This window comes from Petromyzon marinus, chromosome 43 (genome assembly GCF_048934315.1).
Source record: "Petromyzon marinus isolate PM22_M1 ecotype Great Lakes invasive population chromosome 43, UKy_Petmar_22M1.pri1.0, whole genome shotgun sequence".
Lineage (NCBI taxonomy): Eukaryota > Metazoa > Chordata > Hyperoartia > Petromyzontiformes > Petromyzontidae > Petromyzon > Petromyzon marinus.
In genome coordinates this window covers 2,981,615-3,008,911 of record NC_133709.1, presented here as the reverse complement: position 1 = coordinate 3,008,911, position 27,297 = coordinate 2,981,615, and the positions used below count along the sequence as shown (strand labels likewise).

General features: G+C 45.4%; 2 protein-coding genes, 1 long non-coding RNA gene and 1 other non-coding gene across 4 annotated transcripts; 1 reads left to right on the top strand and 3 right to left on the bottom strand.

Annotated features, from left to right (window-relative positions):
• Nucleotides 1-1,216: 1,216 nt before the first annotated feature.
• On the bottom strand, nucleotides 1,217-1,323 carry LOC116951727 (U6 spliceosomal RNA). The gene has a single exon (XR_004404296.1). It is a non-coding gene; the product is annotated as a U6 spliceosomal RNA (small nuclear RNA).
• Nucleotides 1,324-4,380: 3,057 nt separating this feature from the next.
• Nucleotides 4,381-16,148, bottom strand: LOC103091854 (retinal cone rhodopsin-sensitive cGMP 3',5'-cyclic phosphodiesterase subunit gamma). Its single transcript, XM_032970091.2, has 4 exons — nucleotides 16,036-16,148; nucleotides 6,588-6,765; nucleotides 4,866-4,906; nucleotides 4,381-4,610 (listed from the first exon to the last, which is right to left on the bottom strand). The coding sequence occupies exons 2-4, from the start codon at nucleotides 6,725-6,727 to the stop codon at nucleotides 4,534-4,536; spliced, it is 258 nt and encodes an 85-aa protein (XP_032825982.1). The 5' UTR covers nucleotides 6,728-6,765; nucleotides 16,036-16,148; the 3' UTR covers nucleotides 4,381-4,533.
• Nucleotides 7,710-23,623, top strand: LOC142930785 (uncharacterized). The gene is made up of 2 exons (XR_012946733.1): nucleotides 7,710-9,713; nucleotides 21,374-23,623. It is a non-coding gene; the product is annotated as an uncharacterized LOC142930785 (long non-coding RNA).
• On the bottom strand, nucleotides 23,068-27,095 carry LOC116951465 (uncharacterized). The gene is made up of 3 exons (XM_032970088.2): nucleotides 26,961-27,095; nucleotides 24,799-25,002; nucleotides 23,068-24,359 (listed from the first exon to the last, which is right to left on the bottom strand). The coding sequence occupies exons 2-3, from the start codon at nucleotides 24,893-24,895 to the stop codon at nucleotides 23,359-23,361; spliced, it is 1,098 nt and encodes a 365-aa protein (XP_032825979.2). The 5' UTR covers nucleotides 24,896-25,002; nucleotides 26,961-27,095; the 3' UTR covers nucleotides 23,068-23,358.
• Between the last annotated feature and the right edge of the window lie 202 nt (nucleotides 27,096-27,297).

Below are 27,297 nucleotides of genomic sequence, written 5' to 3'. Positions count from 1 at the left end.
AATGGTGAACACTGCACTTGCAATCCATCGATCCTTCTCCCGACGGAAGTTCAAACAATGGGTCACGATTCCTAAATACCCCCTCCTCCCAGCCAGTATGCAGTGATACACCAGAGTAGATGAGCGAGCCGCGTGTGGTAGGGTAAAATGTGGGTACTAACACCTCTTCCAACACTGACCACGTTGAGTGGACTAAACAGATTATTTGGTACATCATAGTCGATCGGGTAGGTCGCGTGTGGTGGGGTAAAGTGTGGGTACCCCCCCCCCCTTCTCCCAAGACGTCTGGCCAGTCTAAAAGAGGAGGTCAAATCCCCTTCGTAGAACTCCCTTCGGTGTCACGAGGGATCTTACTCCAGCCGTGGCGTGACCACGCAAATGCAGGGCTCCATGTTATCTTAGAAACAAGCAAAAGAGGCTTCAGGGGTGTTTTGCTGCAGGTATAGAAGGTGGGTTAAGCAATTCATGAACAAACAAAAATCAGGTTTAAAAAAAAAACACTTTTTGAATGCACACACTTTTTTTATTTGCACTCAAAAATAGGAAATACGTAATTTTGACCTCAGTGTTAATAAAATATGACGTGCTGAATAAAAGTAGGTGGCTTGCATAATAAGGAAAATTAAACATCGAAAGGAAACCACCCACTTTTATTCAGCACATCAAATTTGATTAATTCTGGGGTCAAAATAATACATTTGTATACTTTTGAGTGCAAATAAACGTGTGTGCATTGAATAACTTTTTTGTTACCTACATTTTGTCTGGATGATGATTATAATGTATTTTAAATGCTGCAATACATTTTAAAGTAAAAAAAAGACACGAAGAGGCCCAGGATCGGCGGGACCTTGACCGATTGTTTTAAAAATTAAATCTTGAATTGTCACGCGAGACGACGAACGCGTCTGTGTTGAAAATATTACCTCGTGAGGCTTCGTAGATCCGAAGATATTTTAAGCGTCAAAGATTTGAACGAATATAATCAGACAACTGTGCAAGTTCGATAAAAGTGCGTAATAAAAAAAAACGAACATCCATGCTCTTCTCTCTCATCGATGTGAGTTCCTGCTCTGTCAAACGTTGCCGGCCTGGCTGAATGGAGGACAAGGTAGGTGCCCTTTGGTCAGGCTCAGGTTTGAGACGCAGCAAGCCAGCACCCGTGTGGTATGGATCCTCTCACTGTACGACTTCGTGAAGGGCACTCCGCCCTCTCAGTTATCAGGAACGCTTCACGAATTTGCGTGTCATCTTTGCGCAGAGGCCATGCCAATCTTCTCTGTATCGTTCCAATTTTAGTATATGTACTGCCGGAGCAAGTACAGGAAAGGAGGGGGGGGGGGTGCATTTGTAATTAGATCTCAAATAGGGAGCAGATTCTCCACGCTGGGTTGATACACTGGGGATGGTTTTCTTGGCAATGGTCACTAGGAATAAGTGCCACGTAATTTTTTGCGGTTTTACAATTGCCCGTCAATTCTAGATTTGAAGCTTTCGTGACTGCAAGGATCCATCCTCTTTGGTTCTATTCGGTAAAGTCACATAGGTAAAAAATAAAGCAACAAAAAATCACGTTTCGGCCACAACACAAGTGGCCCACTTGTGAATAGAACCAAAGAGAATGGCCCGTCACTTTGCACCAATATTATTGCCGCTCACTACTGGAATGGATTGCTTCGTGAGGATCACGGGACATTGTTGCGTCGCGGGATCACGAAAGAAGGCGACGGCTTGTGGAGGCCTTCATCCAGCAGTGGATTGACCATGGCTCATGATCATGATGATGGCAATGACTAAAAGATTTCTGAAGTGCGATACAGGATATTTTTTTTTCTCTCTCTCTCTCTGGGGCTTAGCGCCACAGCGCGTGGATTTATAGCGTTTGTTTATCTGTTTGCTGGTGACTTTGTGTATTTCGTATCGGAATCGCCTCCAGTGATGTTGCTGCTGGCGGCAATAAAAGTTGTTTAAAAGTCAAAAAGTCTCTCTGGGGCTTCGTAACGTATCACATGCAAACACAAACAGCGCCCTCTCTGAACAAAAACAAATCTAAATTGTGGCCATATTTTAGTTGTATTTATTTTAAACAGCAGCAGGAGGACAATGAAACCCACCGAATACCGGTTTCACTCTTGGTTAGGAATCATCAGTACAGTAAAGCCATAATTGTCTTGTGCTTCTGGGGGCTTCACGTGGCCAAGCTCTGGGTCCCTGATTGCTGTGGATACAGTCTGGGCCTGCTGCCTTAAGGGTGACAGTAAACCAAATCGCAGGCTCTCCGTATATATGATAAAAACTCGCAGGAAATTGCCAAAATTACGGCTCTTTTCACGAGTCGCTGGTCTAACGTTCTAAACCAAGGCTGGTGAGCATTGCACGGGTAGTATGGCAATGCCACGTGACGTGCAAGGCATGATGGGAGCACCGATTGTGTGGTCACAATCCCGCTGTAGTTGGCTGTGCAGAAATCACCTTTTTGCGTCTATTTATCTATTATTGCTCTTACTTGCTTCCACCCTGCACTCGTTCTTCTGCCCCACGAGTTTCTCATCATTTACAGAAGGTGTTAGATTGGGTTTAAGTGATTTAATGCAGTATTGTACTGTGTCAGTCTATGGAGCCTATGGATGAACCGTATCTGGCATTATTTGTTTACATGAACACCTGTGAACCATTCACCGATGTGGACTTTGCTCGAACCGACCACACAAATAACAAAGCCAGAGTAAAACTGAACACTACCATTGCTCGTAATGGAGTCTGTAATATTTATGAACAACACGAAATAAGCATTTGACCAGAGTTCACCAATTATATGGTTGCCACAATATACAATTTCAAGATACAATATTAATTTTCACGATATGACGATAATCGCGATATCAGGTTTCCCTAAATCTGTCGTATTTCACAATTTTATTGCATCGATATTTTGTTTTGCTGTGCTCCATCCCTAATGAAGATGAATTAAAAGCTCCGCAATTGCAATTCACTCAGCAGAAGCCTGCCACGTGTATTCCAATCTTTGCTACTTTAAAAGGGATAACGTGCATAACGAACAGGCAGGCAGTAACACAATATGTGATTAAATAGTTGAACGAAGTACCATCATGTTATCGATTATTCTGCAAAACACTTTTCAAAAGGTTCAATTCGTGGGTAATCGTAAATATTTCGTCAGGAAATGCGATATGAAAAAAAACAATTATTGGCCAATTATAATCACGATATAACGATATTTAGCAAAAAACGGAAGATAAAATCATTGTGCGCCTTGTGTCGTACGATATAGCATTGCCATTTTGCGGGAATCCGAGCACCTTCATATTATCCGCGAGGTGATTTCAAAAGGCTACACCTTAAACAAAATACTCCAACAAGTTCCAGTAGCAATCTTGATGGCATTGGGCTGCTCTGAGTGAGGTGGTGTGGGATGTCGAAGTTCGGGTGAGGGCAGCTTCCGGGTTATGAAATGTCAGACGATTCATAGGTCTAAATGTTTAGAAAGATGCGTTTAGATTATTTTGATGCTATTCATTTCATCCACACGATAAGCCACTTCGTTGAGCTATCAATTGTGGGCAGGTCGCTTCTGAAAAATAAGGTAATAGCTCAGTGGGCTTTACCCGGTATAGGATACAAATAATTCAGTTTATATGTATATTTTTTTTAAGTAATTTATTTACTTTTCTTATACTTTGCACTCCTATCGTGTTTTTGTATTGTGTTGTAACATTCTGACCCGCCCCTACTGGACATCTGTTGGATTCCGCCAGTACAAATAAATATTTTGATTCTGAGATACGAAAATATATACGCACAACTCTCCGAACGTGAACACATTTCGTCTTTCAATATTCCTGATGTATTAAACATCCGAGCTTAGACTTTACGTTAAAAAAAATGTTTGCAGTTAAATAATTACGCGTGTATATATTTTTTGGGCAAGTCAACTCGATTGTGCCCCCACCCCCAAACTTTCTCGGTCGCGTCCACCAATCAGAACCTCAACGGCAGTGTCGGCTTTGGGAATCTTGGCAGCATTGCAAAGTTGTTCGAGGAGGAAGCACACGTGACTCAGCCTCGAGGTTAACCTGACCCAGAGGGCAACCGTGGAGGAGGAAAGGGGGGGTGGGGGGTGTACTTGGGGTGCGTGCGAAGCATCGGTGCGTATGCGTGTACACTCTCAGTTTAAGTGAGGGCAACCGCGTCGGGTAACGCGTTCTTGGGGTGGTTGGCGCGCCCCATGCATCGGTGTGCGGTGTGGGTGTGTAACGTCTCGCGTCTACGGGTCGGTGCGCGTGCGTGCGTGCGCGTGCGTGCGTGCGCGTGCGTGCGTGCGCGTGCGTGCGTGCGCGTGCGTGCGTGCGCGTGCGTGCGTGCGCGTGCGTGCGTGCGCGTGCGTGCGTGCGCGTGCGTGCGTGCGCGTGCGTGCGTGCGCGTGCCCTGTGCACGTTGCGAGCGTTGGGTGCTGCTGCTGTTGCTGCTGCTGCTGCTATTGACAATCGGTGGTGGCGATGTGTTGCGTGTCTTTCACACGATGCCGTACTGCGCCAGTTCGTGTAGTTCCAAGTGGCTGAAGGCCTCCCATGGGCAGATGACGGTGATGTCTGCAGGGGTTAGGGTTTGGGAACACGGTGGTTAATACGTAAAAAAATATAATAAAAAATAAACACGGTGTCATAATGATGGAGGCAATGTCACGATGCATTCGCTCCAATGCTTCGTATTTCTGGGTATTGCAAGTCGCATCCAGTCTCGGCCTCTTATATTTACCAAGCAATGGTTTTGTTTTGTGTAAAAATAAGGAAGTTACTTCTTTCTCTAAGGAAACAAATATATTCCATGTGTATTAAGTAACACACCTGTTCCCAAGCCTTCCATTCCTGGAATCTCATCCCCAAACCTAAAAAAAACGGAACATGCATTCACGGCAAAGTTTAACATTTGTTTTGTTTGACCGCGTGTGAGAACTCACTGCGTGCATTAAACATCCGCACGATTGCATCTAACGCGTAAGACACCCGCTCGGACGTTCGTTAAACAAACGTTGAGAACGTTTGGACATGTGCGGACTTTGGTGCAGGCATGCATGTATCTCTCATCCGGACGAAGAGCCGACCGCGCCGTCAACTATACAGGTGGCCACTCGGCAGGGCCAGCCTCCTAACCAGTTCGTCAATTGAGAGGCCGCCTGCAGTCACCAGCGCCTGAGTCGAAAGCAACGGAGACGCAGGCTCGCAATGGTTTAGTTGAAATGTACTCGATTTATGAAACCCATGCTGTGACAAGAGCCTTACTCCATGCCGATGGAACGTCTGTAAGTGGACCGCTTGTCTTGTTGTGGAAATGTTACTGACCGCTCAGCGTCAGTGTTACCAGAAGTGAAACTATCAGTGTCGTGCCAAGACGCGAATGCATTTCCCTTCAGAACTTTCTGATTGAGCAGTCAGGGAATGGCCTCTCACAAGATGCTACAGAACCTGCTTGTTGAAGGCCTTTCTGTATTTTCCCATTGTATTCGAAATAGGAACCCACTTTTTTTAGACCCTGGAATGAGTTGCAATTTCATTAAATGAAGATGTTTAATTCTTGATATAAGCCGAGTTAATTTTAAAACTAAATTTCATATGGTGGGTTATATGTGGATGTCTTGTGTATCGTGACCCCCATTTAATTTTATAATACGTAATTTTTTTTTCTAAAGTGAGGTTTATTTAAAAACCAAAGTGAATATGCAATGGAAAACAACTTTAGGGGTAAATTATTTGAGTGGTCTCAAGACACCTGGACCAGCCTTTACAATCTACTCGCTGAACTTTGGAATCCGGTTTGTATTGCCGGTTGCTGCAGTTGGATTCTATCATGGAATCTCTTCGATCCCAGCTGAGAGCTCCAACAAGGCACGATATCCCTCCCCCCTCGAGCCACCCATCCACCTTACCAGTGACCTATTACCATGGCCACTACTGTTAGCTGTCACCACTCCAACCTCATGCTCGAGATGAGTTTTGTATTTTTAAAAAATCTCGGATTTAACATTTTCTAAATGTTAAGGTCATTTTTCGAATCGTTTATTTATTTAAGATCATTTAAATCGGAGCCTTTCGAGCTTTTTCACACTTTTCGAGCTTGCTTGGTCATCTGCGGCACAGCTGTTCGCCCCAAACTCGGCGTGCGTGGCCGAGGGAGTTGAGAGGGCCGGGGATGGGGGCTGACGGCTGTCTGCTGCTGCTGCAGAGCGGGAGGTGGGGTGGGTGGTGGTGGCGGCTGGATCGGACACTCAACGGCACGGATGAGAGTCCGAGCTTGCGAGCACTGACGTTCTTTACTATGGAATTCCGAAAATACCGCGTCACGCCTGGGTCTTTGCCTAGCAAATGTGACGTCACCTGACGCCACGTGACACCACCTTAAAAGTGGCGTAATTTCCCGTGGCGTCATACTTTCGGATCCATCTGAAACAGAACGTGCATTGTCTGAAATGTCCTATATCTCGGCCAAAATTGAGAAGTACTTTTATTGTTTGTTTTCTTCTCCCAGGTTAACCTCGAGATTGCAACCTCCCTCCCTGCCTCCCAACGTACCCTTTGACGCCAGGTTTTGGCGGCTTGCTCTTAAACTGTCGCGTCGCTCGCTGCTTGAACTTGGGCGGGCCTTTCTTGGGGGTGGTGGGGCCCGTGTGGGTGACCGGAGGGGCGAGCGTGTTCGAGGTCTTCTCGCTCATCCTTGCCTTCGTCCGACTCTCGCCTCAGCAAAGCGATGCTGCAGCGAACAAACAAAGCAAAAGGAGGCAGAAAAAAAACCGTGCACGTACGCGTGATGTCGATCGAGTTTTCCAACACGCGGTTTTTTTTTGTTGTTGTCCTCGGAACTCTTTAATTGGCGATAATAAAACGTTACGTTTCGAGCCGCGTGATGACACGTGCGTGCCCATTTAGTAAACCCACTGCCACACCGTGAAACTTACGTGACCATACATCACCATGCAGGTGTACGGTGCTTTTTTTTTTCAGGAATATTTTTTGCTGTTTTTTCATTGATTTTCTGTTTGCACACAGTCACATAGTCACTTTAAGATGTTTTCTTGTTCGTGTTTTTGTTTGTTGTGGTTGCACCCGATTCAAGAGCCGAATGGCTCACAGGGCTATACCAAAATAAAGAAACTGAAACTGAAAACTGAAGGTCGGCGTAGGTTAGTTAGGCCGTTAGGGGAGCGCAGAAGTTTAAAACTGTGGATTTTTTTTTTGCTGCACTCCCTCTGCTGACCACCACCGTAGTAGCAGAAGCGGCCGCCTCTGACAACGTGCCATGAATTTTGGTCACCCATTGAAGCACCAGCCAGGCTCAAGCCGGAGCTTCCGAGGTATGAAAATGAGGCACGTTCTTGATGATTTGTTCAGAGGCGGTGTAATTATACACGTGCGGTGTATAATTAAGGTGACTGTGTGTGTGTTGGAGAGAGTGTGTATGGATATTTTTGGGTAAACATGTTATTGATGTGGGTGTTCCCCATTCGTTACCGTGAACGCCCACGTAACTCACATTTGAAAGTGGCAAAAGGTCGCCACGGCCAATGTCGTTGATGCCACCAAGTGTTGCTGCCATTGTATCCTTCCTAATAGAGCACAGAATACTTCCTCCCACCACTTAAGAGTCCCCTCAATTGCTGTGTTCTATGTGCATACGACAAATGTTACCCCCCCCCCCCCCCACCACCTGTATTTTAAAATTTTAAAAATTGAGGTTGCGTCTTATAATCCGGAGAATAGGTCGTTTTCCAGAAGGCATGATTTAATCGAGTTGGCAATACTCCGCTTCGGGAAGATGGTTCCTCCGTAGCAGTACTCAAACTAAACTATTAACTTTTTTATTTTACCAGGTGAGGCCCACTGAGCAATCTAGCTCCTTTTCATAAGTGACCTGGTCACACAAACTATGGCTCAACGGAATGGATTATCGCGTGGAAATTTACCGCAGCCGAATTCTTGAAACGCGTGGATGTTGATTCTAAATGTGGAGGGGAAAAAACTGGAGGACCTGAAGAAAAATCCACGCGGCCACGGGGAGAACACGCAAACTCCAAATATGCAGGTGTCAGGGTCGGGATCGAACCCATGACCTCCTGAACACCAGGTGAGGTAGTTAACATATCCTAGCCTCCGTGGCGAGATGTTAACTACGTGACCACACAGAGGACAGGAGACACCATCAACCGTTCAGAATCTTCTAGACTAAGACACCTTTCTCCATTATAAAGCAGCCCGTTCATAAATCAAAATATTCTGGAAGACGTGCTCTGCATATTACCACTATTCTCCACCATTATAAAACGCACTCTTTTTTGGTTTAATGACCCTAAAAGTTTGGGGAGCAGGAGAATACGGTATCAAGCCACAATCACTTGATCAGAGATTAGAGATCATGGAATTATGGGTTGTCGGCTGAGCATGAACTTGCGTAACCGTTTAGTTCTTGGATGGTTGAGTATCTCACGGTTCTAGAAGATAGTGTGCTCTAGTGCGTCTTTATTTACAATTTAACTTCAAGTCCTCTGAAAGCTATGGCGAGCGTTTAAAAAGTAACTGGCATCATTAACATCGGTATATCTGTGTTGATTCCCATGCACTACCAATGACAAAAATAATACCAAATTCTCTGGATTCTAAGACGCTCCAGAAAGGTAAAAACGAACCCCAGAAATATGCCCGGTGTCATGATACAAATATGGTCACACACAACACCCCCAAACTCTTACTTTAAATTATAGGGGCAAAAGTGCGTCCAATGATCCAGAGAATACGGTAATACAATACATTGTGGGCCACAAACTCTTTCCTCGTGTTCTCAAATTTAGCTTCATGTTTAAAAGTTGCGCCAAGGAAGCTTGCCACTAATATGATATATTCCTGGTGTAAATCTAAATTTTAAAAATAAATCAATAACGTACAAACGGGGAATATGTTCGCTGGAAGCAATCGTGCTTTCTAACGTGGCAATTGACCGAAAATCAAGCGCTTGCTCTTCTCGATGTCGTTCCGGTACTTTGCTTATTTGAAATGCTTCACCACCGCGGGGCTTAAACGTGCAGCGCAATCGTCGACTCTGTTGTGTTGGCTAAAAGACGCAATTACTTCACCCGGCTTTGCGATGCATCTCGCTAATTTGATTTAAAGCCATCGAAAGAGCAGAGATTACAGAAGCGCCTGGCACAACACGCGCGCCACTTAATCTTTTCACGTAAATGGCATTTTAAGGTCAGCCGGATTTTTGCCCTAAATTTGGCAAGGAAATCAGCCAAACAAATCCATTAATGTAATGAGTTGCTCAGCGCCGCGCAAGGGGAGACAGCTCTTAAGCTCCCACCTCGCGCGATTAATCAAACGTCCCTTTTAATCAAAGCACACAATGGCTTTTTTGCATCTACTGTTGTAACAACAATATTTTTTTTTACTCTTGTAAACAACAACAAATCCCAGATTTTAAAATCATCTGTGCACATGACATGGCCGTGGCAGTAAACTCTTCCGTAACACCTCCGAGAGATATTTCACTCGACCGGGTTGTTTTGTTATGCGCGTTTATCAGCTCCGCCGGTCACAACGCCTTGTCCATCTATTTTTTCTTCCCTTGAACAAACCGGAGAGGGGAGGTGGGAGGAGTCGTTGGTGTCACGTTACGTGTCCTGCTGCTCCTGCTGCTGCTGCAACCGGGTAAGACAGCCAGCCAGATGGCCGCTGCGATCAGAAACTGCATGATACTTGTTTTCAACTTTTTCATCTGGCCTTTCGATGTAAATAAGTACTTGATGAGTTTCTCCACCAGCCCAACAACAAATTGCTTTCGAGATGCGCCAACCAGCGCACACCACACGTGGCCGTGTAACAAGACTGAAGCTCGTTCCATCGTGGGAAATCCGCCTCTACATTCCCCCCCACCCCCACCACCCCCTCAACAATATGAATCGGGGGGGGAAAACATCACCGCACAGGTTCGAACGAGCAGGATGCCCCGGTAAACCCTTCTGCCTGCCCTGCACCTCGGCAGGCACTTATTATATCGAATTAATTATCTGTCGAGAAGCATCTGAGCGTGCTCGATTGTCTCCCGTTAAAGTCACATCACGTAAGATAACATACCGTGCACGTAGATTAAAGGAATCACGAACGATGACGGCTTTATATGGGGCGGGGTAAATACTTTTTTGGACCTTTTCAATCTCCACCCCCCCCCCATCGTGTAGCCTTAGACGACGATGTTAGTCTTGTCCTGGCTGATATCGCTCGCGCAACTCATTGGGTTTGGTTGTTATTTCTTCCCCTCCCGTGTGACTTGTGTCCCCCTAATCCCGACCACTCTTCTCCCCTCTGTATGTTTATCGTGCTGAAAGACACATTTGTGAAACAAAACCCCAGGACATTTCCGTCGGCTAAAGATGGCTCTGGCCAAACCGAGTACAAGATCGAAAAGTCATTATCAATATTGAAAACTCGCTTGTTTAAAAGTGTGTTTTAGTGTGTTAGTAGATGTCCCCCCCCCCCGCACTTTTGATTAGCGCGGTTGGCTACGTGCGGTGCGAAAGAAGTTCAACGTGCATGCACTGGGGACACTGGGGTGAACGCATGCTGTCAGTTGATGAGATCCTTAGTCCTAAACCCACTCGAGTCATCTCTCTGATTTTGTTAATGCCCGTAGAGATTAAGGAGGGAGCGGTTGAGGGGGGGGGATGTTTGTCTCACGGATGCCCTTGGTCTTGCTACGGCTTGCCAGGTGTGACGGCTTGCCAGAGCGTAGCCCTCGGTCTAACGGAGAAAGCTGGGGGGTGGGGGGGGGTGAATGGGGGCTTGGGCTCTGCCTCATTAGCCCTCCCCACCCCTCGACCTGCAACTTAACCAGGCAGATATATTATTTTTTTAACGCACGAGGAATGAGTTTCAGATTTTAAATATGTTGCACACGTCCTGTTCTCCTATAACGTGAATTGGATATAACGCGATGAATGTATTTAGGGTACGCATCTTTTTGTAACGCGGATGCGAATTGGATGTAACGCGATTGAGCGGATATAACTACGTCGTACGAGTAGGAATAAGCGGTTTGTGTACGGCTGCCTCGGCGTAGCATCATCAATACCTGTCAACCCAGACGGTTTACCCCGTATTCTTGTACAGGGAAATTTAGTTTTCAGGTCCATACTGCGTACAGCCGTTTCAATGCGGGCAAATAAATTGTCTATTTGTTTGTGTTTCTCCCTTGTGATGGGATCTTTGTAAGATGAACGTTGAGATTTATAAGGGGCATGGGGTGACCAATAAGGTCTGAATTGCTCTGTAATAAGGTAGGGCACTGATAAGGGGTTGACAGGTATGCATCATCACAAAAGGCGTTGGGATGCTGCTGGATGCTTCTAGAGGCTACCCACCACGCGTCTGAGGTCTTTGTTCAGCCTCCGTACGCATCTCACGCGTTATCGCGGACTGTGCTTTAACCTATAATATTTGTTATAACGCAATTTTTCCAGAACGCGGTGTCCTTGAGGAACGTAAATTACCGCATTACAGGGAGAACAGACTGCACCTCGACATCTTTTGTGGATCATTTCGGAGTTTTCTTTCAACATTTACGCTTCGTAATAAATTTAAAGAGTCTTCGAGCCTGCAGAAGTGATGTCGCCCGATGCCACTTGATACCACTTCAATACAGGCATTTTTGTATTACTTTAGTATAAATACATGTTAATTTAGATTCATATGTTGCTTTTTTCTGACTTTATATGAACGAAAATACACAAATTCGCCCATTTTCTCATTGAAAATAGGTACATTTCAAAATATCATTGCCCTGGTCACAAAAGCAAAGTTTGTGGGGAATACTAGCCATTTTCTGTACTTTAGAGGCATAAGCAATGAGGAAATAACACTTACTACCCAGGAACAAAAAAATTAATGTGTTACACAGTGTTATCAGATCGTGCGTGTTTTCATGTTTTGCCACAAGTATGTGCGGTGAATGGAGACTCGATGCCTTGCAAAAGGTTTATATTTGGTCGTTTGAACATCTTAACACCTGTTTTATTGCCAGAAAGGCTAAAACCTATTATTATTTCTCAATAATTTATTTGATACTGGTAAAACAAAAAGGGCCCCAAAAATGCATACATACAATGTAGCCGAGACGGCTCATACGCTCCGGGTGTGTGTGTGTGCAGCCTGGGTCGATGACTGAAAGTGCGCCCCCTGCTCGGTTAATTATACAAAAAACAAGAGCTGTCGTTTTATATGCAAAGTATAAACACGAGTCGAGAACACGTTTCTATGCAATGGAAAGCAATATACAAGCCATAATTTCCACACTCTTCTAACAATACTTCCACGCTCGCAGCGCTGAAAGTACAGCATGTTCCATTATAACACGGTAGTTGCTTACAGTGAGGGAAAAAAGTATTTGATCCCCCCGCTGATTTTGTACGTTTGTCCACTGACAAAGAAATGATGAGTCTATAAATGTAATGGTAGGTTTATTTGAACAGTGAGAGAGAATGACAAAAAAATCGAGAAAAACGCATGTCAAAAATGTTATAAATTGATTTGTATTTTAATGAGGGAAATAAGTATTTGACCCCCTCTCAATCAGAAAGATTTCTGGCTCCCAGGTGTCTTTTATACAGGTAACAAGCTGAGATTACGAGCACACTCTTAAAGGGAGTGCTCCTAATCTCAGCTTGTTATCTGTATAAAAGACACCTATCCACAGAAGCAATCAATCAATCAGATTCCAAACTCTCCACCATGGCCAAGACCAAAGAGCTCTCCAAGGATGTCAGGGACAAGATTGTAGTCCTACACAAGGCTGGAATGGGCTACAAGACCGTTGCCCAGCAGCTTGGTGAGAAAGTGACAACAGTTGGTGCGATTATTCGCAAATGGAAGAAACACAAAAGAACTGTCAATCTCCCTCGGCCTGGGGCTCTATGCAAGACCTCACCTCGTGGAGATGCAATGATCATAAAAACGGTGAGGAATCAGCCCAGAACTACACGGGAGGATCTTGTCAATGATCTCAAGGCAGCTGGGACCATAGTCACCAAGAAAACAATTGGTAACACACTACGCCGTGAAGGACTGAAATCCTGCAGCGCCCGCAAGGTCCCCCTGCTCAGGAAAGCACATATACATGCCCGTCTGAAGTTTGCCAATGAACATCTGAATGATTCAGAGGACAACTGGGTGAAGGTGCTGTGGTCAGATGAGACCAAAATGGAGCTCTTTGGCATCAACTCAACTCGCCATGTTTGGAGGAGGAGGAGGAATGCTGCCTATGACCCCAAGAACACCATCCCAACCGTCAAACATGGAGGTGGAAACATTATGCTTTGGGGGTGTTTTTCTGCTACGGGGACAGGACAACTTCACCGCATCAAAGGGACGATGGACGGGGCCATGTACCGTCAAATCTTGGGTGAGAACCTCCCTCCCTCAGCCAGGGCATTGAAAATGGGTCGTGGATGGGTATTCCAGCATGACAATGACCCAAAACACACGGCCAAGGCAACAAAGGAGTGGCTCAAGAAGAAGCACATTAAGGTCCTGAAGTGGCCTAGCCAGTCTCCAGACCTTAATGCCATAGACAATCTGTGGAGGGAACTGAAGGTTCGAGTTGCCAAACGTCAGCCTCGAAACCTTAATGACTTGGAGAAGATCTGCAAAGAGGAGTGGGACAAAATCCCTCCTGAGATGTGTGCAAACCTGGTGGCCAACTACAAGAAACGTCTGACCTCTGTGATTGCCAACAAGGGTTTTGCCACCAAGTACTAAGTCATGTTTTGCAGAGGGATCAAATACTTATTTCCCTCATTAAAATGCAAATCAATTTATAACATTTTTGACATGCGCTTTTCTGGATTTTGTTGTTGTTATTCTGTCTCTCACTGTTCAAATAAACCTACCATTAAAATTATAGACTGATCATTTCTTTATCAGTGGGCAGACGTACAAAATCAGCAGGGGATCAAATACTTTTTTCCCTCACTGTACCTGAAGAACACCGCGTGATGTACAAACCGCGTTATAATATAATAGATAATATCGGGTAGAGCACCCGTCCGCGATAACACGTGAGATGCTGAACAAAGACTGAGGCGCCGTGAGTAGCATCTAGAAGTATCCAGCAGCATCCCGCCTCCTGTGATGCCACGCCGCGTACAAACCGCTGAGTTCCTACTGGCGCGGTGACGTAGTTCTGGTCGCTGAATCGCGTTCTATCCAATTGGCATCAGCGTTATATAAACAATGTGTTCCCTAATACATTCAACGTTGCGTTATATCCAATTCGCGTCATTAAAAAAACACGCGGCGTTATAGGGGAACAGCATGCACTCTGCTTTTTATGTAATTAAATGTCAGGATAAAATGTATTGGGGTATTTTTTATATATATAGCCTGTCCTCTATAGATTGGATATAAACTGTACTCTGGTGAAATAATTACATTGCACGCAGCGCAAGTTGAAAAGTTGGAGAGATTTTAAATTAACCGGGTCAGTCACCTAGTTCCGTTACTCCAGCCTCTTTGGTGTCGCTAAGTCTGAAACGTCCTCCAAACTTCTTCCGCCGTTTCAATTCAACGCGATGTGCATTTGCTGCACGGAAAGGCGTGTTTTGGCAAGTTACCCAGCTAGTTTCGGAGGTGTGACGCCTCCTGCGGATTGATCTTTGGCCAAAATGCAGAACTACAGATTTCCGAATCCAACTGGATTCTTCAACTCGTGCGCTGATGCTGATACCACAATTAGAAATCGGCGGCAGGGAGGGGCGAGATAAAAACTTAAATAAATTATGCTCACCATAGATCGTGCACGCGAGAATCAATTTCCCACGCGTGCAATAATGATGCGCAAATGTTACTTTTAAACCATTGGGGACAAACAACATTGTAACAAATGAGAGAGCGTGCACGAGAGCGAGGGAGAGAATAGGAATTAGGTAGTAGATATGGAACGGAACCATATCTATTCTTGGCAATCTAATCGCGACGCCAAATTCATGGTAATTCGCCAGATTGCCGGAGAGGCGGTAAATCCTTAGGCGCCTTCTTCATCCGCACTCTATTAAGGCTGTTGTGCGTGGGACATTTAAGAACTCGAATTGGCCAGATATACCAAGGCTGGAAACAGACTAAATAAGTTCAGGAAGAAACAAACAAAAACATGTTTCTTATCTTAGTTATAGCCCCAGAAACAAAAAAAACATTCACTCTCAATTTATATTTGCTTTGATGATGCTTCAGTTAAAGAAGTGCTGTTGCCCGGCTCAACGTCAGCGGCGAATTATATCTTGAACGTCAGGCCCCATCCTCCTCACCAAACAGCGCTGCCCAGCGCGGTGAAGAATGGTCAAAGAGTCTCCAATAACCGACAGCGTGGGGAAGGAAACCTTCCTGCAATAGCGGAATTACAAAGTGCTGTACATTCTTGATTTGAAGCTTTCGTGACTGCAGGCATCCATACTCTTTGGTTCTTTCGGTAAAGTCACGTGGGTAAAAACAATCACGACGCTTCGATCGCAACACAAGCAATCCTCATCAAGAGTATGCTGTGCATTATTAACATAATCATTGTACATTCTTGTCTATATATCCCTACACATGAACTTTGCTCTACGCTATTTTAGTCTCTGGAATGTGTGCAACGCCATCTCTTTGGCTGTATCGTCTTGGCAAAAATTCTATTCAAGTACACGCACAAAACCCACACATTTAGGCACCGGAGCCAGATGCTACTCCAAATACTCATACTAGATCGCATAGTTCAAGTTAAAACAAACAATCCGTATATATATTTGTTTTATATATAATAACAACGTTACTCTTTGGCTCTTTCGGTAAAGTCACGTAGGTAGAACATTTTTATAAAACAAAAAAAAAAAATATCACGATGTTTCGATCGCAACACAAGCGGTCGTCCTCAGGCGGGAAAAAAAATAATTCAGCAGTGCAGCTGCTGAACCAGCGAGACGACAACGCTCCTAACCAAACTCACCTCGCCGATAAATGTTTTGTTGGAACGGGGAGATGAAACGAGGAGGAACGAGCGGCCGATCACCGTGCCCACGGGGGCGCCTGCAGTTTGGTCAAATGAACTCCACGGTTTTAATCTCTGCCTTAAAATACCCTGCGGCTCGGATAAAGGGGGCCGGCCAACAACGTGAAATCTCAACATAAATCCTATTGCTTCCAGGAGCCCCCTACCGCACACGCCCCCCCCCCCCCCGTCACCCCCCACCTCACCATCCTCTCATCACCCCATCCCAACCCCTCACCACCATTAGGAAAGGGCTGGAGCAATGCACTTTATTTTCACAAAAGTATTCTACGAACAAAACGATTCCAGTTGACACAAAGCACAAACACATTACGGATTACAGTGCAATGGAAGCCTGTCTAAACCGCGCGTTTCAATAAACTGTTTCAATGAACTCGACATCCCCTGCTCTCTTCCTATGCTCCGATACCCCTGGGGGCTATGCACTTTTAAAATCCAGTTTGGTAAATTAGTTTCTTTAAGAACTGCTTTATTGTGCTTAGTTTCTTGTCCTTTCCTCCGCACCTCCGATTAGCACGGTTGGCTATGTACGGTGTGAAAGAAATTCAACATACGGTACATACATGCCACCTCACGCCTCCCACACTTGTACTATATAACCATAAAGAAGTTTGGACGAATCACACGGATTATGTGATTGTTTCCAGCCATGCGTTTATTTTTTGAAGTATTTAATTATGCATTTGCAAAGAATCACGTTTGCTGTGGTTTTGGTTTTCCAACTTATTGGGCGAAGTCTTGGATCAGTTTGGACTGTTTTCAATCGGGTCATGTGGCTATTAGGTCCTCTTTACTATGAGAGTGATCGTGCCACCTGGCCCCCATTACGGATGGACAGAGATAATTCATAATTGCCTTCAAACTCACTCGTTAGTTGGATATTGGTAAAACAACATATTCTTAAATATCTCACGAAACAATAATACTCTGTGGTGGCATTGTGGTTCGCAACTACTCCACGAATTCAAATCCTAACAAAGGCCACGAGCTTCTTGACATTAAAGGCGATTCAATCTATATCATCCTTTTCGTGTTTGTATCTTCTCCCATCTAGCACACTTTCCACTTGTCTACATCATTCGCTACATCTCTCATCCGTGTCTCTCTTCTCACTCCACCTCTCCGACTCCACTCAGATACTCTGGTGCCACATTACAAAATAAACGAAAACAATCGTAGCCCTAAAATTTTGATTTAAAGCTTTCGTGACTGCAGTAATTCATATTCTTAGTTCTTTCGATAAAGTCACGTTGAAGGGAAACAGCAAAATAATAAAATATATAACAATAAAAATTATCACGACGTTTCGACCATAACACAAACGGTCGTCTTCAGGTGTGTTGGTTTGCATAAATTTATTTTTAAACGGTGTATGTGTTTATTTATTTATTTTAAAAACGTTAGCGCTCCTCTTTTCAGAATATAGATGGACTAGTCCTAAATAAACTGGCAAATCGCTGTGCATGGCGCTAACGTTTTTTAAATAAATAAATAGATACATACACCGTTTAAAAATAAATTTATGCAAACCAACACACCTGAAGACGACCGTTTGTGTTATGGTCGAAACGTCGTGAAAAATTTTATTGTTTTATATATTTTTTATTATTTTGTTGTTTCCCTTCAACGTGACTTTATCGAAAGAACTACGATTATAATCGTAGCCCTGTGACTTTTTTTTCAAACGCCATATGTAAGAAGGAGACGACATCCCTATCTGCTGTCTGAATTGTTCTCATATCACTATCTCTCTCTCGCATTTCACTATTTCTCTTCTATGAATTCGCTAGGAGTTTATACATTGAAAAAGCTGGGCCCCAAATTTGTTTTATTTATATTCATGACCTCCAATGTTCCAGCAATATCACCACCACCACCACTGTATGTGATGTGTGTGATCTGCGCCACTTTCTCCGCAGAGGCTTGTGGCTTGACATTAGGCGATGAGATTTCACAGATTACAGGATCCAGCCTTCTTGACCCGTAGCTCTTTGCTGCCCCACAACCAGCACACGTGCACCACCTCTAATCACTTATTGACGTATGTGGCCGGGGATTGAAGAGCGCATTTATCGAGAAATAGACGGCTTGAGCTAAAGCCAAGAGGTCTAAACTTCTCGCGATTATAGTGACGACTATAAATAAGCAGTGAAGGGGGGTTTCAAACAACAAAATGTAATCGTTCTGCCAAATGTCGGTTCTCAGAATTGTTCCTCGATTTAGCGGTGAGCTATCTTGAAGCGATAATTGGCGCGTTAAGCGTTTGCGATTGTGACAGTGGTACTGTATATATGTTTTGGCTGTGTCGCGTAGCGGAACGCCTCAGTGTTGTTGCCTTCAGGCAAGTGAAGATTGTGCGTGTTACAAATTAGCATTATTATTAAGCACACAAATTTAGTCAGATCTTTACTCTTTGGTTCTATTCGGTAAAGTCACGTAGGTAAAAAATAAAACAAGAAAAATCACGACGTTTCGGCCACAACACAAGTAGCCTTCTTCAGGTGAAGGAACAGAACTGTCGGGACGACAGAGCTTCAATGAACGCTGCTAAGATTCGTAGCGTCTTTTAAGCTGGGTGATAGAAGTGAGACACCTTGACAAAGGAGTTTACATTTCAAACAGGAGCATTTAACATTGAAATAGCTGAGGGATTAGCTTGTGACTGGTCACAGAAATAGCTATGTTAAAGTCAAAGTTTACACATCCACAGAGGCACCTAGTACATGGACGCCAAAGGGGCTGCACTACCCAACTATCATAAAGTAAACCGATGTGAAAAAAACTAAGTCTTATTTACATCAATATAATAAATGTACTCAATATATTCTTCAATAAGCTGAGCTATTAACAGCAACTGGTCAGATCTTCACGTAGCCTAGCCCAAAAGAAATCTATCGTGAATCGCAATAATATTGCCCGCGAAAAATCTGCGCGTTCACAAAAAACAATAGTCACGAAACCAAGTGTGCAGTTGAGGAAACTTAGAAGAATTGTTTTAAAGTAATCGTAAATCTTTACGACTGTATATGTCAAGGAGCAGTGGTTATCGCACTGCTCTATGAACCCTGCTTACCGGAGTTCCATTCACTGCCACAGCTGGCATGAGTGGTGAGCGGTACCTGAACCTGTCCGAGAGCCACCCTGACGCGCACTGGTGAAGTATGGTCAAACAAGCCCCATGGCTGACATGGTGTTTGGACGACCTCATCCAGAAGTAGAGAACCAACTGGCTGAATATGTAATTATTATAAAGCTCTTTACTAACCCCCCCCCCCCCCCCCCCTTGGAATTATCCAAGACAATTGACCCAATGTTTCGATTTAAATGTTTGTCGGATAAACAAATGTTTAAAAAAACACATTTGACAGATTCCATTCCGCCGAAATCCACGCGAACGTTTTTTTTAGCAACATTTTTGCTGGGAGGAATTAATGGGTGGCATTGCCATACCTCTGTTTACAGGTTTGAGGCGTGCGGCATTGTGGGGGGGGGGGGGACCCACCAATTGAAGCCTTCAATCCATCTGGCACACACACACACACAGTGTCTCCCTCCCAGCCTTTACAAAGTTCACACTGGGTCCGCGATGGGTTTTGTCCTCCAGATATTTTTTTCCCCAAAAGTATTTTACGAACAGACGAGCTGCTGGCATCGTGGGCGTTTTAATTGCCTTTAGACAGTCAGCCAATTTGAAAAGTGCTGACCAGCCTCTCTTCCACTCTCAACGGTGATCCGTCTCGGCGGCTTGCGAAAGACGTTCAAAGACCCACACGAGTGGCGTGCCGTCTGTGCTCATCACGTGTATTCACACACACACGTACGCACGCGCCTGTTGCACGTTCTAAATGAGCACGTAAGGCGCTGGTAACACATTTAGAAATACCTGTAACACGCAGCAAGTTATGTATTTTACACTGAGCAGGTTTGCGTGCCCGTTTGGCTGGTGTGTCATGCAAAGCTCAAGGGCCTCCGTGGCCACCTAGTGGCCAGAATCGATATTGACCGTCCGTGCAAGCAGACTTCGGTTCCGTGCTGACGGCCAAGGGTCCGTCCATAAATGACGTCACGCACATGGGGGGAGGGGGGTCAGACATTTGTGACGATGTGTGACGAGGGGGGGGGGGGTTTGAGAAATGTGACGTCACATCAAAATGCGCAACTTTAAATAAATGTAGACAACACGTTCTACTTGATTAAATAGACTTTTAAAATGTTTTCTCCTACAACATCAGAGTGCAGCGCCACATTAAATACGCACTGCAATGACAATAGTTTAAAGCGATTTGAAGCGTGTTTTATTTTTGTGGGGTGGGGGGGGCAGAGCTTTGTGACGAACATCTGAACCAGTCCTAGACCTCCCTTCCCACCGAAGAGAACTCAGCATCAAATGCTTACTGTTCCTTGTGCGATGTGTAAAGATTGCACAAGGAAGACAAAGGTGGCCGGGCGTGGTGCTGGCCACCCACTTCCCTCGTGTACCGTGCCGATCTTCAAATAGGTGCTCGCTAACTGCACCTTGCCCCGAAAGTCCATGCCTATACAGGGCATCTTTGTCTTTATTACATGTACTGTTGAAACTGATATTAAATAATGCCCTAAGGATGTTTAACCGATGCTTTATTGAGCTATGTTCGTCAAGGGTTGGGTCTTATTCTGTAACTGAAGCTCTGTTAGGCCTTGTGTTGTGGTTTACTCCTTTCTGTGTCAATGTGCTCTCGTTAGAAGAATGGGCAGAACAAAGTTCAAGTTTCACAGCCGTGGGTTCTATTGTTGTCTTTCATTCTCCTTTAAATGGTTTCCACAGTCTCTAAAGCATTCCAAAAGTGTAATTTGCCTTCCGTTGTGTGCTGTAAGGCAGCGGTCCCCAACATTTTTGGCACCAGGGACCGGTTTCGTAGAAGACAATTTTTTTCACGGACCGGTGGGGGGGGGGGTTCATCATTGGGTCTTGTCCCTTTTCAAAGAAGCTCTCCAAGGACGTTTGTTTTTTTTTTACTCATTGTGGCTACTAGGGGGTTATAGAGCTCGTGGGCTTACCAACACTGTGACTGAGACACGTGCGCAGTGCGGGAAAGAGGCGCGGACGGAAGTGGTCAACAATAAAATAATGGGGCGGGTCACGCGCGGACTCACCGCTCTCACCTCCTGCTGCTGTGCGCCCCGGGGGTTGGGGACCCCTGCTGTCAGGGGAAATCGCTGCGAATGAATGCGTCAATGGCCGCAATTGCTATGTTGTCACTTGATCCTGCGATAACGAAGACCCCTGTTTTTTCAGGAATCAAGACCGTCGAAATGTCTTCAGGAGAAACAATTCCAGATACATCGGAAATCTACATCAACAGTTCCCCGATTGTTGCTAACAGAGCCCCTTAAGGGCCTTTCATAATTGATGATCACGATGCCGGGAGGAAAGGCATGACCCAAGTTACACAAAGCAGAGTTTGCACCTGCACTGCGTTCGGACGGATGCCCACCAAAGCACCAACAGGTCGACGTTGTCATAGGCAGCGTCAGCCACGTTGCTGCATTGTACCGCAGCCAGAAGCCACGGTGGTGTTGTGCTGTACTTCTACGCTCCCTGCCCGCAGCAACGCGACCCGATCTCACGTGATGCGCGCGTCAACGAGGCGGGTGGAATTTCGTTTCCGACAGCTTTCGTCAACGCGTGGCGCACGTGGCGTGACGCACGCGGCGCACAGCGCGCGTTGCCACGTGACGTGCGGCAGCCGAGGCAATCGTTGTTGCGCGCAGAGCCGCACTCGATTTGCGATGCAAGAGGGTCGCCGGTTTCGACGCGATCTCCAGGCGCGGCAGTTGGAACGGTGAGCGAATTTCATAACCCACCACCCCCCCTGCCCAGCAGTGTATGGATACACCAGTTTAGTTTAACAGGTAGGCAGGCTTTCGCTACCAACATCTTCCACAATATATTTTAAATTAGATCGCGTAAATCTGTCCTTTACCCCACCACCACCACCCGACAGGTGGTGGCCGGTTTAACGACATATTTTACGCGATCTAACCCCCCAAAAAAACTATACACAAGTTTAGTCAATCGGCAGGTCACGTGTGATGCAAATTGTATGTCAAATACAGTACCCTCTTAAGGTGCTCTCTAAAGCTTCCTTGAGTAGTCTCGTGGAGGTCCTTCCACCAGCTGTGGCCTAAACTAGAATTTTGCGGCGCTGCATTTAACTGCACTATTTCTTGGTAGTCCGAGGTGACGTCAGGCGCTTAGTTTTGCCTAGTAGATTATAAAGTGATCTTCGGCCAGATGGTATATTGAGCGGCTCGTGATCAAAAGGTTGCGAGTTCAAATCCTGTTTGTCTTGACCTTTAAAGTCAATGGTTAGCATTTGGAGACTTCCCTTCTTCCATAGGCACGAGTTAGCCACCACGTGGATGAGCACTGTATAGAGGTTTTTTTGAGCATGAAAACCCTCCAACACTGCGTTAACTATGGCTAATGGTGAAAAGTCGGTTTACCACAGAACGTGTCATTGAATCACATTCACATCTACCCCCGTTTATACTTATCTGAATGTAAAGCACTTTCACGAGCTTTTTTGGTACAGGGATGCCTTAACTGCCGCAATTAAAGGTGAAATGGAACCGGTTGACCTGGATTTCATATCCAGTGTACTGTAAATTACTTATCAGTTACTCAAGGCCTTACCGACTTCATTTCCAAGTCCCAATGCGAACATTGTTCCTGCACCAGCAATGTACTGCCACCCGTCACCAATCCGGACAGCTTGCACTTAAAAACCATGATAGAATCTGTGTAAGCATTTATTCCCTTAATGAAATATTATTCAGAATGCGAAGTCTAAAAGCATCATATTAAGTATAGCTTAGGGTGCAGTGAGGGCGCTTACGTAAACTCAATTCTGGTTAAAGAATAAAAAAGTGTGCTTGCAAATCTGAAGTGATATTTAACTTAAACATTAAACACAATGTAAACAAGCATTAGGTCAGGGCCAATTTTATTGACAGGATAGATCAATGACACCACACTTTTTATCGAAGAGGAATAAAAATGCATAAATACACAAAGCTAGCCAAGATAACGCAACATCAAGAGCCCCCTAGTTTAGAAACTAAGTAAACTAAGTGCCGAAATACACCAAGCGCAATCACTACTCTAAAGCTAAACATAAAATGGTTATAAAGCCATTGCCAGTGTTGGAAAACCCGATTATAAGGTTGTATTAAATAGTTGCAACTACATTTAAAAAAAAACAGACCGAAAAAAACTAATCATTTTTTGAGGCTACGGGCCATCTGAATTTCAGCCATTAGATCTTTCAGGTATTTAATTTCTCGACTCAACGAGTCGGCTTTTTCATTGAGCGAACGGTTACGATCTTCAAGCTTATCTCGCTCGACCTGCAGAATTTCAAGCTCTTGTTTCTTTTTCTGCCGGTAGCGTGTTGCGGCCGTCTTGTTCTGATCCTTCTTTTTCTGAAACCTGCCCTCGCCTGCAGGCGAATCGCTCGCCTCGGGGGATGACGGGCAGGAGTTGGCGACCAACTTAACTTTGGGGCAAGCGTGACCGCCGCGCTTAGGCATGCCGCTGTATGGCGTGCGCCTGCACTTTTTGGGTGTCGTCACCGCACGTGGCACGACAACTTCCACTTTGACTTCATCTTTTGAGTCAAAGCTTTCGCCTTCTTCAGCGGAGGTGTGTTCAGGGCTTGCCTCGCTCTCTGTCAAGTAGGCCATCTCAAAATCAAAATCTGGCGCTGCGGGCTCTTCAATTACAAGTAGAATCTCTTGGGGTACGCTTTCACATGGGCTGTCCCCATCAGTGCAGTACTCTGAAGATGGGGACAAAATGGGAGAAATCGGAGGCGTGCAAGGCGCTACCTGATCCGAGCCGAGAGAGCTTGAAGAGCAAGGAGAGCATGGTGACTGCACACAGGCTGAAGACTCGGATGAACCCAGATTAGCCTCAATATCGAATAGTTCTATCGTGGGCAAATTATCATTTTGAAGAAGGTATGTGTCAAATTGCATTTTAAATAAGCTGTGCCGAGGATCCCCAATGTCAAGAATGGACTCGTGGTGCATATTGTCTAGACCAAACCCAGGCTGGTTCAGGGGCTCTGCTTTTGGATCGGTCAGGCCCAGGTTCTGGTCCAAACAGAGGCCGCCAGAATGGAAGAGACCCGTCTCCTTTGCGAACGACAGATGATCAGTCTCTGCCTCAAGCAAGAAGTCCAAGTCCATTGTCCATTCAGGCTGTCCAAAGTCAACCACTGTGGAAGAGCACAAAAAAAAAGCTTAAAATCTCATACAAGCGAAAAATGTCAATAACTGATGGAAATACAATCCTACCTGTAGTTGTATGCTCTGTAAAAGTGCTTATTTCATAGGTTTGTGGCTCAGGTGTATTATTTAGAACGCAGGAAAGTGTAAATCTGCCACATGAATGTAAATATGTAAAACATATCCAAGGCCTCCAATGCATTTAATGACAATCTCATTTTAACCTGCGTGAAAAACAATTACAGTACTGTAAACCTGTATTACTAGTAAACGAATACGATTTAACACTGCATGGGGCTTCAGTGGACGTTTGTAAACACCAATGACGTAATACAAATGTTTTTGGCCTGACTCACCCCACCCTGGACAAAAAAAATAAAGGAATGTGGTTGAACCGGGATGGAATGGGGGTGACCGATAAAAACGCACCGAGTCCAGACGAGAGGTCGTCAGCCATCTCCGAGGGCGACCCACGGTGGCCCTGGAATATCTCCACGGGCAAAGCTGTTGTGTTCTCCGCCATCATTTCTGTATCTTTTCTCGTGATGAATTTCAGGAGATTTTAGTGACGAAGCATGGAAGATTTTTATGCTGTCTAAAGCAGCAAGCCTGTCGGCGTATGCATCGAGAGACCTGCAATGACAACGACACACGCATTTCGTTACGACTCGTTGTAAAGGTGTGGACTAAAACGTTACCTGGAGGGGGAAAAAAAATAATCAAAACCAAACATTACACGCATTAAAAAACACAGTCCCAGAGGGCAACAAATTAAACGACTTTTTAAAAAAAAAAATTCGCCAACGTCTCCAACGTCGTATTAGACAAGCCCGCGCACAGACGCGTATTCTCAGTTTACAAACACGGCAAAAGCCACTTGGATCCACCAAACACGTGGCCACGGGGGAAAACCCACCACGAGGCGGCGGACAGCCAATGCCCCCCCCCACATGCGAGCTACAGGGCGGCGCGTCAAAGGAGAGAGGTGGTGGGGAAATGGCGACGGTCCAAATGGCTGCTTTAAAAAGAGCCACGTGTTTCAAAACAGCGCAACTCTTTTAAGACTCGCTGGGTTTTTTTGTGATAGGAAAACTGAAGTATCACATTATCGGGAACCCGCTCACCCCCCCCCCCCCCGCCGACGTATCGACTCACATTTTCATCAACTTGTGTACGAAACGTCAAATGTTTTAATTTGCTTGCAAAGTAAGCAAATGGATGGGTCGATGCTTTATCCCACGGCGCACTGGAATAATGCGCTGTTAAATGTTGAACTTCTTTCGCGCCGTACGGAATGTGGAGTTGCGCGACACGACCCGTCGTTTAGCGTCGACGCTTTGGTATTGTTTCAGCATTGGATTGTCACCATGCTGACTGTTAAAACAATTGTTGAATGTGTAAATGGGTGACGGGAATTGATGGAATTTCGAATTTGGCATTAGAAGTTCCGAGGTCGTATCCAACTTATCAGTGTTGTTTTGATCCCACATTGGGTGACAACTTGAGCTTTTGTTACGCGGCCTTTCTAACCAACCCGATTTAAACATTGTAAAGAATAATATCGTTACCGTGGGGAACTACACCAGTCACCCTCTACGTAAAAAAAAAGAATCGGTGAAACCCGGGTTCTCCATTTCAAAGTGTCACACAACCTAACGAAGTAAAATGAGTCTCGCTTTAGAACCGTTTAGATTCCTTCTCCGTCACGAATAAGTGGTCGACGGTAACCACGACGACGTTAGGGGGGGGGGAGCAGTAGTACTGTACATCCAATTATTATCTTACTTAACCCATTATTCTCACGTCCGTTTTAGCCGAAGCGACTACAAATGGTTCACCCCACCACCCAATCCCCTTCGCGTGAAATGGCTCTCCCGATAGAATTCAACAAGGTGGTGGTGGCGGAAGGTGGTGGTGGTGGCGGCAAGTGGTTATTTGACATTCGATATCAGCGCTAAAGAACGCTAAAGACAGCGGGGGAAGCGGAATCCTCTCTGTGGTCGCCGCCTTCACAACAACAACCACCACCACGACCAGCAGCAGCAACGAGCAGGAAGCTCCCGCCATCTTGACGCACGCTTCGTTGACGTTGCCACTCCGGCCCCCTCTCTCATCATCCTCCTCCACCCTCCACCCACCACGTTGTGTCTAGACAACGACGTCGCATCGAGTCGCTACATAAAACAAGGCTTATTAAGCCTCGGTATAAATAACGACGCCGCTCGCAACACGCCTATAAACATTACGTATTTGACGCCGAATATTAACGCCGCCGCCACCCCTCGCCCCCCCAGCCCACCCTCGCAGTCAATGCGGTCGTCTCGACGGACCCGTACCGGCGTGACCCACTTTAAACGTTTCACAACTTAACACAGCGACAATTTACTCTACAACACAATCTTAGCCCGTCGTCACCACCACCACCGAATAAATAGCGAAAACTATTTTGGTCGGGATACCGCTTTTGCGAGACTTTGCCCAAACGGGAGGTTTTTTTTCCTCTTTCTTATATACATATGAAAAAAAATCGCATAAACACCCCGCGAACGAACGCAATCTGCGTGGCAAAAAAAAATTTGCGCGGAACTCACGTCATGTTTGCAACTGGTGTGCAGAGGTGCACTGCTCCGGCGGCACGGCGCAGCCTAGAGGTTGGCCATCGCGGCGAAAAAGGACGGCGAAAGGGGAAAAGGGCGGGAAAGTGACGCGCGCGAGCGCGGGCGTTGCCTTATATAGAAGCCCCCCCCCCGCCCCCCCAACCACCCCCCCGAACCGCAGCACGCACGCACAACACATGCGTGTACATCCGCAGCCACGCCGCAACGATACAGTATTGTTTTATATATTTTTTTATTATTATGTTATTGTTTCCCTTCAACGTGACTTTACCGAAAGAACCAAGGATATGAATCACTGCAGTCACGAAAG

What these genes read in the sequence shown, in the direction of transcription:
- LOC103091854 (XM_032970091.2), bottom strand. Translation starts at nt 6,727, where the DNA reads ATGAGCGAGAAGACCTCGAACACGCTCGCCCCTCCGGTCACCCACACG. An exon ending in CCAAAACCTGGCGTCAAAGG is followed by an intron (nt 4,907 to 6,587) that starts GTACGTTGGGAG and finishes CGTTTTTTTTAG; the next exon opens with GTTTGGGGATGAGATTCCAG. An exon ending in AATGGAAGGCTTGGGAACAG is followed by an intron (nt 4,611 to 4,865) that starts GTGTGTTACTTA and finishes TAACCCCTGCAG; the next exon opens with ACATCACCGTCATCTGCCCA.
- LOC116951465 (XM_032970088.2), bottom strand. Translation starts at nt 24,895, where the DNA reads ATGATGGCGGAGAACACAACAGCTTTGCCCGTGGAGATATTCCAGGGC. An exon ending in CGACCTCTCGTCTGGACTCG is followed by an intron (nt 24,360 to 24,798) that starts GTGCGTTTTTAT and finishes GCTCTTCCACAG; the next exon opens with TGGTTGACTTTGGACAGCCT.